We start from the raw sequence: 12,198 nt of genomic DNA, 5'->3' as shown, positions 1-12,198 counted from the left end.
CATGTATAATGCTATGATTTTTGCTAGGAGTAGATGAATTGAGAATATCACTTCAATGTGAATCCCCCGTGAAATGTTTAGCACCATGTGTGGGCTAAGAGTTAGATAATTTAGAAAGCTTATTCTAGAGCCCAAACATGGAACTTTTTCAAGTCATTTCATGCCTCCACTTAGTCTCACACCAAGTGATGAAATTCATCTTCGATGTAAAGATGCTGACAAATATCCATGAGCAACAAAGGATTCGAATCTCCAGCTTGTTAGTTGGAGAGTGTTATCTATTCAGTAATAACCAACCAATCAGTCAGGTAAATAAAATCCTCCACATCTGGATTTTACTCAGTCGCATGAGTGAAATTCCAAAATCCTAGTCAGTACCCTTTATGAATAAATTTATGCTAATATAAAATTTTGAAATTCAGAGATTGAAGGCTGCATACTGTATTAGGAGAGATTTGTTCTGGAAGAAGTGTAGGAGACAAAAGATCTTACAGAAATAGTGTTTGAGATGTTAAAATTACATGGGCACATTGCAGAGTGATGAAGATAATCCTATGATTGCTGATATATGGTGAGCAGAACTTAAACAAGTATAGGCCAGGCTGTTGCTATTCATATGATGGGGTTCAGATGTTTTGTTCAGATTGTATGTGGACTGCTGTGAACAGATTTGGTTGCATAATTTTTTGTGATGATATAGAAGTTTTAGAAAGGAAGTAGACACGGACAACTGGGATAATTTTGTGGTTGTGAAATGTGAATTATGAGGATTAATTGGGGAAGTATAAATAGAAAAGCTTAGAAAACAGAAGTGATGATATAATCAAAACAGAATACAGAGAGCTCCTTACCACCTGAGATTTTTCATAGAATGGGAGAGGGAGAAGAACAAGAGGCCATTGCTGGAAACTGTATAAGGAAGGTGTAAGCAGAGAAGTGAGGATCAGATTCTTTTCATGGAGAGTGGTTGGTGAGTGGAATGCATTGCCTGAGTATGTTGTGAATGTAGATACATTGAATCAGTTTAAATCATAGTTGGATGAATATTGTGTGCAATAACGTGAGTCTCTAACCCCACGATGAGTCTCTAACTCCATGGAGATCAAATGTTAATAATAATAAATATTGCAGAGATTTTTCAATAAATAAAATTAGCATTCAAATGCTCATTTTATAAATATTTTATAAAGCATTCAATAAATAAAATGAGAAGCTACCTTCATGCAAGCCAGCAAAGGTTGGTCGATTGGTAGAGCCTCTGCTACTAATGGCTCATGCAAAAAGTTAAGCAAGTTTGGGTTCGGTTAGTAGTTGGAAGGGATACAAATTATTTGACACCTCCAGGGAGTCCAAAGACTCATCGAGTCTTTGATCTCCCTGGAGGTGTCAAATAATAATAAGGAAAAAGGGGTTTTTGTGTGGATGTGAATAACAGGAATGTTTTGTTGAGTTGAGCATGATAACTGTTAAAATTTAAGGAATAGTATGACAGGCTTTATGGTAATAATGGTGAGTCCCCAATGAGGAGTCTTGACTACATGAAGGTATGTTTATAATATATTTACAATTAAGAACTATTAAAGTTCTTTTTGGCATATTTCCAGATACTTTTTTTTTAACCCTAAGAATACCAAAAACATTTTGAAATTCTATTTAAACAAATGACCAGTTTTGAAGACTGGCTTATTCAATACTTAAATATTCTTTCTTTTTAAGCATTTTCATTAGAAATGGCTCAAAACATGTGCTGTTCTAATTATCAGTATGATTCAGTGTGAACATTTCTGTAACCACAAAATATTAATAGACACATTGCATTTACTCCTATGTTACAAGTTTTGTAATGCCATAAATATAAATTTATATTCACCTCCTCTTCTTTACAGAATATTGTGGCAATGAGTGTTTGATGAAAAGCCATCCTCTCACCCTAGAAGCATCAGGATGTGGTCAAGATATTCTTTTTATGGCAATTTCTGGGATAATATTCTTTATTATGGTTTTACTCATTGAGAGCAGTTTGCCAAAATATTTGTTTAAAATGAAAAATTTTTTGGATCTTAGAAGAGTACGTTTTTTGAAACGTTTTACAGTAATGCATGATGATGATGACGTGTTAGCTGAGCGTGAAAGAACAAAAAGATTATATTACTCAGGAAGCTGTAGTGAAGAGGCATTAACTGTTTTCTCCTTCACCAAACTATTTGGTTATTTACCAGCAGTTGACAATATAACTTTTGCTGTTCATAAAGAAGAATGTTTCGGGCTGTTGGGGGTCAGTGGAGCAGGAAAAACTACTCTCTTTCATCTTCTAACTGGAGATTTGTTTCCGAATGATGGCGATGCTGTGATAAAAGACTGTAGCATTCAAAAAAATCAAAAGCAGGTAACTAACCTACTTATTACAGTATGTGCATTTATATCATGAAAATGTAAATTTCACTGTTTCTACTTTTAGCCAGTCATAAGATTGGTTGTGTCATAGGGGTCTTTTTCAAGGGTATTATTGACAAAGATATATATGTGTTGATGATACTGGAAGAAGATTAAATGTAATTGTGAAAGAATACTGCATGGAAAACTATTACAAAAAATAGAACAAATGGGAATGGATAATGATGCAGCTGAATGACAGACACCAGTGAATAGTATATGATGGAGTGGAATCTAGAATAATGAGTCAGAGCTCTGTAATAGGACTACGACCCTTTAATTGTTATATTAATGACATAGGGTATCATTAAATCATTCCGAATATAGAGGGATATTCAGTTGTTTGCTGATGGTGCAAAACTGGTCTGGCAATAGTAGTCAATAAAGGTGATGTAGATATCCTGCAGATGATTTATATATATTAGCATTGTGTGAGAAAGATAATAGTTGTCAATTTTTTTTGTCAGTGGTTGCCAAATATAAGGATATGCACTTCAGGTTGTAAAAATTAAATACTGTTCATCGCATTGTATTGAGCAGTAGGAATTTGATGATAAAGTAATGGTGGAGAGAGAGAGTTACTTGGATGTCGAAAATTTGAAAACAGTGTGAGAAGATGGGGAATATCTAGAAGAGTACCACAGAGGGGGGACATCATCATCAGCAGTTTATGTATGTCGCTATACACAACTTGCTAATACTTTTTTATATAACAAAACCTGTGGTGAATTCATCACTAAAAACACACGTGATAACCACAGTAATGACTATTTAATTCGTAAATATTTCATCCCAGGTATCTTGGGACATCATCGGTACAGTAGTTTAAACAATACTAGGAATGCAGTTAGGGTGCATTATTACAATGGAATCTCAATATACATGCAGTAACGTGTTATAGAAGTAAATTAAATATAACAGTTATATTTAATTTACTTCTATAACACGTTACTGCATGCATATTGAGATTCCATTGTAATCATGCACCCTAACTGCATTCCTAGTATTGTTTAAACTACTGTACCGATGATGTCCCAAGATACCTGGGATGAAATATTTACGACTTAAATAGTCATTACTGTGGTTATTACATGTGTTTTTATTGCTAATACTTATGTCACAGCTGGTCACCTATTCAACTCACTAGCTTCTTATCCAAATCCCACCCATTTCAGTTTAGTTACTAGCTTGTCATATAGCAATTCATCACAGTCCTTTGAAAAATCTGATATACTAATATATATGCATCTTTTTTTTTTTTTTTTAACCAGTACATTTGTCACCTCATTGCAGTACATAAGCAGATTGCTAAAACACAACCTCCACTTAACAAACTCATGTTGATCATCATAGAGAATACTGCTATTATCAATACAAATCTGAATCCTAGTTCTTACCAACCAGTCTCTCCAACATCTTAACTACAACTCCATTCAAATAGATTGGCTTACAGTTTATATTCTCCATATTATCCTCAACTTTATGAAGCGGGACATTTTTCCCCACTTTTTACTCCTTTGGACCTTACTTATTGCAAGACTCAAACAAGTATGTACCAAGTGCCATTAATTTGCTGGAGTATTCCTTCAAGACCTGCATTAATATATTATTATTATTAAGTGACACCTCCAGGGAGTCTAAGGACTCATCACAGGAGGGCATTTTACTTCGCTAAACACATCTCATTACTAAATCACTTAAGGAATTGACAACGTTTATAAGAATATAAATTAAATTACACTTTAATAAATATTTCCGATATTTTGGCAACGTCACGTTGCCATCTTCAAAAGGCACTACAACACAGTAACTGAGAATGAAGTGAGGAAGCTATTGTTCTCCTAAAAGTCCTGATGGTGCCCCTAGCGGGCTATGTAGGTGTTCTTGGCCGTTGGGCTGAAGGTCTGCTGATGTAAGCCTCCCAAATTTGGAGCAGTCTCGTGCAACCAAATTTGTCAAGGTTTGGAGAGTTTCTTAGGGCTGAGGCTGATTCCATGAATAGTCTTTCGCATTTGAATGTGCTATGGTGTATTATTGTAGCTTTCTTCCACCATATTCTGTGGTGTGCATCCAGAGCATGGTCTACAAGACCCGAGTGGCTGTACTTGTGAAACCGGATGTAGTCCTTGTGTTCTGAAATTCTGATATTCGCTGTCCTTCCTGTTTGGCCAAAGTAAGATAGTTTACAGCTGCAAGGGACCTGGTATACACCAAGTAGGTCTAGGGGAAGTGGTTGGTTTTTAGTGGAGTGGATAAGGGATGCCAATTTTATGTATGGTCTGTAACATACTTAATTCTCCTATTATGACAATACTATCATCAATGCCATATACAAGCCATCATCACAAACAACAGCATTTTTTTGTATGTAAATTGCATATGTTCTGAATGCCAATTTGTCTGTATGAAGGATGAAAACCAGAGTTTCTGGGAGAAAAAAACATTGCTTCCTCTGTATGAGATTAACTAACTCACCTTCAATTGAAAAAGCCCATATAAGGATTCCCCTCATCACAACAAGAATCAAACCTAGGTTGATTCTCATTATTGCCAAATCCTACTTCCATATTAGCATCAGGTTTACTTAATTCCTCATATACCTCCTACTGACTCGCCATCAGTTTCTCTTCCACTACACCTGCTACACTACAGGTTCTTATATTGTCATATTCAGGAGGATGAAACAGTTTGGTTAACTGTTCATTGAATATTTCAACATTATCTTTTGCATTACCAACTCATTACCAACCCTGCATTTGTCATCAACTGTCTTCCCATGGTCATCCTTCTTCAACTTTCTACATATTCAAAGAACTCATTAGGATTTTTCTTGACTTGATTGGCTAATTTCTGCTCATACTGCACTTCTGCTATCTTTACCAACTGAGTTACCTGTATTTTGTACTATTCATGCAACTGATTATTACCACCATAGCTCCTAAGTTTTTCATAAATGCTATACTCATAATTCTACATATCCTTATAATCTCAGATGCTCTCTTTATGACCAGCTACAATCCATTTCACAGTCACTCTCAGCAGCTGAAGGTTAGATAGTCCATTCACATTTCACCTCCTCTGATGAGATGGCCAGATCTAAGCCTTGTAATCCTCGTGTACCCTCGGTTACATATTACCTAAGATTTGTTGTCCCATAAGAACTCAAGAAATTCATTCTCTTTATTTCCTGATGCTCTCTTTTCATTCCAATCAATATTGGCATAATTGAAGTTGCCAATAACGATCACCATTTGCTTGCTTACTGAGTCACATGCCTATATCCCAATTTGCCTATACATTTTTATCTGCACCATCCACATTCCCTGGCTAATAGCAACATCAAACCAAATATCTCAACCTGTCAACATTACCTTAACACCATACTGCATTGGAACCTCAGCTACTATTTTCCCCTTGTATCTTAACCTTGTGTGTGGTCAAATTACACCACTATCATTAGAAGTACTTCACCTTCCATCTTGCTCTTCATATCATTCTTGTGAAAGACATGACATCATTCCATTTCTATTCTCATCAAGATCATCTTTTCAATTTTTCCTCAAATTCGACATTCCAGAGGTCAGAAATTACCTTAGTCAGTCACCTTTGGGCCCTTTCCAACTTTGTCCTTTTGAGAACCTTTGGAAAGTTTTTGTGATAGGAAAGGTAGTAAATAGGTTGCCTAGGTATGAGATGAGGCGGAGAGCAAGGATTATGAATGATATGTTAGCAGAAATGTTTGAGGAGAAAGGAGTGCAATTTGTTAATGTGTGGAATGAGCTTGAAGGACGAAGTGAACTGTATAAGAATGATGGACTGCATTTGAGTGGTTTTGGTGCGAGTTGCTTGGAGAGACTGCTGCAAATTGATCTGCAGATTAATCTGATAAAATCCTCTCACTAATTTAAATGTCTCTATCATATTACCTCTCTTCTTCATATCCACCAAACTCTGCAATCCACATTTTTTTAACCTCTCTCTCTCTCTATCTCTCCATAGCTACCAGTCCAAAGTACTGATATTCTATTAGTCACCTGCCTCTGGACCCTCTCCAATGTCTCCAACATCACACTGAAAACCAGGTGACCAGATCTGAGCAAAATAGTCCAAGTGTGACCTGACCAATGTTTTATACAGTGACAATCGCTTGCTTATTCCTACGTGTTAGAGTACTTCTTATCATAGCAGCACTACGATGTGCGGTCTTTGCAACACTTCCAATTTGCCCTCTAAACTTCAGTTTACTGTGAATCATCACTCCCAAATCTCGAATCTCATCCACTTCCTGCAGTACGGTACTGTCAATATAGTAAACAGCCTTATATTTCTGCACTTCAAAATGCAACACCTTGCACTTATTAATGTAAAAACTACAACCCTCTCTCCTTTGTCCAAGTCACAAGTATATTCAAATCTTCCTGAAGGGAAATGACATCAGCAGTGCTACTTCTAATTCTCCCTAATTTTGCATCATCAGCAAACAACTGAATCTCCAGCCAGCCCACACAATATATCATTTACACACAAGTTAAATAGCAGGGGCCAAAGAGTAGAACCCTGGAGCATGCCACTGGTTACTCTCCTTTTTTTTTGAGACAGTGCTCCATTATACACAACTTGGTGGTATCATTCAGAGTGCCAATCTTCGATCTAGCTAACCAATATTCTATCTGTTCTCATCCTCTTGCAGCTTGTACACAACTTATGTGGTAATTTATCAAATGCTTTTGCAAAGTCCATCACTGCATGTGATTCTCCCTTATCTAACACACTCATTACCTTATCATAAAATGCAAGTAAATTGCTAAAACAAGCCTTAGCCTTTACAAATCAATGCCGATCATCATAAAGAATGCTATGTCATCAACCCAATACTGTATTCTATTCCTAACTAATTTCTCCAACACCTTGAATACAACTGCAGTTGTCAAGTTTCAGACTGGTCTGAAACTCGACACGTCTGTCCTAGAACCATGCTTGTAAAGTGGTACTATTTTGCCTTCTTTTAACTCCTTAGGAACCCTACTCATTGCAAGATTTTCATTAAATAACCAGATCAAGGGTATAGTTAACTATTGTGCACATTCCTTAAGAATACATGGTGATATGCCATCCATTCCCACAGCCTTATTAACATCTAACCCAATCAACACCGGAGACACCTCTGATTTTTCACTTCCAATTCTCATAACACTTGCCTCTCTTCTATTTATTGCACCACATGATTTACACCATTATGATACACACTGATAAAGTGCTCATTCAATAATTTCACTACATCCTTTGCAACTGTTATTCTGCTGCAGTGAGTATCCACTAGTGTGAACCTGTAATTATTCTTTCTCTTGCTCTGCAATATAGTGGAAAAATTGCCTTCAGTTAACCTTGGCCTGACCAGCCAATCTCCTCTCATACTGCACCTTTTTTTTTTCTTTACCAAGTTCATCACCTTCCTGGCTTGTACATTATACTCTTCATGGATCCAATCACCACCAACTGTTTTGTATCTCCTCTGTAGGATTTTCTTTTCTAACACAGCTTGCTTAATTTCACTCTTCATCCATTTCACTTCTACTCTTTTTACTCACTTAACCCTTGGTATGCAGCTATACATTGTTTATGTCAATTACTGCATTATGAATTTCCATCTATTGTCAATATCTTTTCTGCTCAACTCATCTACCGAATATACTGATGCTGACTACAGCACTTTATACTTCGACATATATTCATTTTTGGCAGTAAACTTTTCTTTACACCACTTCCCAAACAAGTACCTTACGATCACTTTATAACTTGTTGACACTTTATCATGTGCTGCCACTGCCATTGATGGATCACATTACCAGTGGCAGTGTCAACTCTTCATTAACAACTACATCTCTTGAAGTTATTACCAAATCCAAAACATTAAAGCCTCTACTTGTTTCAGTCACATGGCTTAAGATATTTATTTCTCAGAAATTCAACACGCTCACTCTTTGTTCCCATACACCAGTGGTGTTCAACCTTTTTTACTATGCGAGCTACTTTTCTATAAAAAGTTATTCGGCGATCCACTTTGTTATATATAAGTTATAAGGTGATCTACTCTCATATATAGATCACATTCCCCCAACCTGATATTTGATTATGCACAAATAAACAATTAAAAATAAACAACTAAAAAAAATACACAACTAAAAACTTTGTGTATTTAAAAATTTATTTATCACTTTTAATTATTTTAATACAACAAATATTTTAATACAACAAAAAAAACCAAATATATTGGAATAAAATATTTATTTCTCTATTTTGGAAAACCAAAGTTAGAAAAAATAACAGATTGATTACAAACTCACAAGTTACAGGAAATGCTGGTTGATTAAAAGAAAAAGTTAATGTGAAATTTGGCATTGTTTGGACCTTGCAATATTTTCATAGTTGAGTTGATATGAAGAAGTGGCCAATCCCAGACAATCATCCAAATAATCATTTGTAATTTGGTTTCTTAATTGATTTTTTCTAATGGTCATATTTGAAAAAGCGGATTCTGACAAGTATGTCGTTCCGAAACACGACAGAATTTTTCGCGCATTATCAGTTAATATTAGGAATATTTCATGTGCTTACTTCCAAATGACTTCATTGTTTATTGATTTTAAATGTAAACTATTCTGAATGTTTATTATCTCAAGTTCTACTTCAGCTTGTTTATATCAAACAGCCCACTAATTTTATTTGAAATTTCTGTGATGTTCAAGTTTTCTTGAAATGGATTATTGATAAAAGATACAATCATTTCAGTTTTATTAAAATCTTTAAATCTTGAAGTTATTTCTTTCTCAACTAATTCTATTTCATGAATAAATTCTTTTAAATCATAGCAAAGCATTTCTTGATTTTGTTCAAAAAATATGAATAAATTTAGTCTGTTTTAGGGCCATTACTGTTTAACTTGCATATTAATGATATCGCGAAGATTTGGATGGAGACATTCAGTTATTTGCAGATGATGCAAAGTTGGGATGAATCATAAAGAGTAGCAAAGATCTTGTGGCCTTGCAAGAAGACTTGAATAAATTGAGTGATTGGGCACGGAAATGGGGATGCGAGTTCAATGTTGCAAAATATAAGGTTTTAAAATTTGGAAAACAAAGATGGGATGCAGAATTTATGCTTGGTGAGAATATATTGTTGGAGGTAGAGAAAATAAGAGATCTGGGGGTGATAGTGGATAAGGATCTAAAATTTAGGGGACACATCGCCAAAATTGTGAAGACAACACAAAGGCTTCTGGCAATGATGCTGCTGACGTGTAGAAGCAGGGAGATTCTTGTTCCGTTCTATAAGGCTTTGATTAGGCCACACAGGGACTATTCTGCCCAGATTTGGTTACCGGGTTTTCAGAAGGATGAAGAGATGTTGGTAAGGATCCAAAGGCGACTGACTGAGGTAGTTTCTGACCTCTGGAATGTTGAGTATGAGGACAGATTGAGAAGATGTAATTTGCAGAGTCTGGTGGAGAGGAGCAAGAGGGGAGATATGATAGAGACCTACAAGTTGGTAAGGGGTTATTATAAGATCAATGGTGGAGAAGTTCTACAGAAAACAGTGGGAGATCAGGGGAGAACCAGACATCATCCCTGGAAACTGTACAAAGAGAGTGTGAGAGTAGGGGAGTGAGAGGCAGGTTTTTTTCGTGCAGAGTTGTGAATGATCAGAATGCCTTGCCTGAGAGTGTGGTGTCTGCAAGGAGTTTAAGGCACGGTATGATGAGATGTATGTGTGATAAAGAGACCTCCCAGATCAGTCTTTGACTCCATGAGGTCTTGGGGTAATAATAAATATGGGAGATGTCTAAATTCGGGTCATTTATATTTTTCTTTAATAAAAATGAGTATTGTTGGAAAATTTTTATTGAACTTAACATGTCAATTAAATTTTTATCTTTACCTTGTAACTCTAAATTTAAATTGCTTAATTTCATACAGAAATCTACTAAAAATGATAAGTGTAACAACCATCTTTTATCACTCAATTGTGGATAAATATCTCCATTTTCATCAAGAAAAATTTTATATTGTTAATTAATACAAGAAATCTTTCTAAAAATTGACTTCTGCTGAGTCAGTGAACATTATTGTACAAAAAAAGTTCACTATCATCATCTGCCTGTAATTTAAATAACCACCGTTACAGGACTTTTCCTCAAACAGAATTTACAATTTTAAATGTAATATCCAAAACATCTTTTGTGTTTAATCTTTTACTACACAGTACTTGTTGGTGAATAATACAGTGGTACGTTAAAAAATCTGGATATTTGTCATTGTTTTTACATAATGAAATGAGTCGTGTTCCAACATTAGTAACTCACTCTCTGCCTCAGTCTCAGTGCTTCAATTTATCAGCAGACATTGGCACGTACAGGCATCTATGTATTACAGTGTACACTTACGGCCTATCCGCATATTACATAATATTCAAATTATGTAAAGTCATTACCCTTCATAACCATGGCCTTGAAAAAGAGTAATAAATGCAAACATTACTTTGGATACTAAAGTTGACATTATTAAAAGGTTTGATAATGGAGAAAGCATAGCAAACATCGGAAGAGCTCTAGGCTTTGGTGAATCAACTATACAAGCCATTTGTAGATCTAAATGTAGAGAGATGCATGAATGTTAGTCACGGTTTAGATAAACAAATTGATTGTTATCACAAAATCATGGAGGATAAAACAGCTACCACTGTTCAATTTATGTGGGATAAGTTTTTTTATAAAAAATAAATATTTATATAAATTTTTATGTAACAAATATGTATAAATAAAATATATAAATACATGTCACCCTAAAAAATAAATGATGTTTAAATTTTTATATTTTGCAGAATTCATTATAATTATTCCCATTAATTCTTAACATTGAATAATGCAGTTTTGATATATGCGGGTGTCCATCAAGGATTAATTAACCGCATATATCAAGTGACATATATCAAGTGATACCTGTATATGCATTTCCCTCATCTACTGCTCTTGTAACTTTATTTTAAAACTAGCATATTACTAAAACAAGAGTATCCCCTCACAAATCCATGTTGACTCTCACAGATAACATTACCCTCATCTACCCAATGTTTTATACGGCCCCTAACTAATTTCTCCAAGATCTTAACAACTACTGATGACACACAAACTGGCCTATAATTAGACATTATCAGTCTGCTACAACCCTTATGCAATGACACTATCTTATCTTCCTTCCATTCCATGGGCACCTTTTCTGTAGCCAGACTTTCATTGAAAAGCCAGGTCAAAGGAGCTGTCAATTCCTTAGCACATTCTCTCAAAACTCGTGGTGAAATACCATCCAGTCCCACAGCTTTACTGACATCCAACTGTACTCAGTATTTGGAACACACTCTCCTCCTGCACCTCTAAACCTCGAACCTGCCCTATCCCTCTAATTAAAATTTACTCCTCCAGTATGAAATACACCAATATAGTGTTCATTGAACAATTCAACTATATCATCTGCATCAGTCACTCTATTCCTATTTTTATCTCACAATGTTATTCTTCCACAATCATTTTGGATCTTCTCATATTCCAGTTTCGCCTTCCTTACCATACTAGTCACTCTCCTGGCCTGTGTTTTATATTCTTCATGCATCTGCTCTTCACCTGTCTCCTTATATCTCTTCCATAGCCTCTTTTTCACATGCAGCTCCTGTTTAATATTGTTTGTCATCCATTTTACACCAAATTGTGTC

General features: G+C 35.4%; 1 protein-coding gene across 1 annotated transcript in view; it reads left to right on the top strand.

The window, feature by feature from the left end:
* LOC150101361 (phospholipid-transporting ATPase ABCA3-like) overlaps positions 1-12,198 on the top strand; it is a 646,575-nt gene that overhangs the window by 538,608 nt on the left and 95,769 nt on the right. Inside the window, exon 19 of the mRNA XM_090400940.1 lies at positions 1,887-2,386. Coding sequence (XP_090257066.1) covers positions 1,887-2,386 — 500 coding nt within the window. The remainder of the gene's footprint in view (positions 1-1,886; positions 2,387-12,198) is intronic.

Source organism: Typopeltis vanoorti, chromosome 11 (assembly GCF_054136105.1).
Source record: "Typopeltis vanoorti isolate ZY-2024b chromosome 11, IOZ_Tvanoo_1.0, whole genome shotgun sequence".
Classification (NCBI taxonomy): Eukaryota; Metazoa; Arthropoda; class Arachnida; order Uropygi; family Thelyphonidae; genus Typopeltis; species Typopeltis vanoorti.
This window is presented reverse-complemented; position numbering and strand designations above follow the sequence as displayed.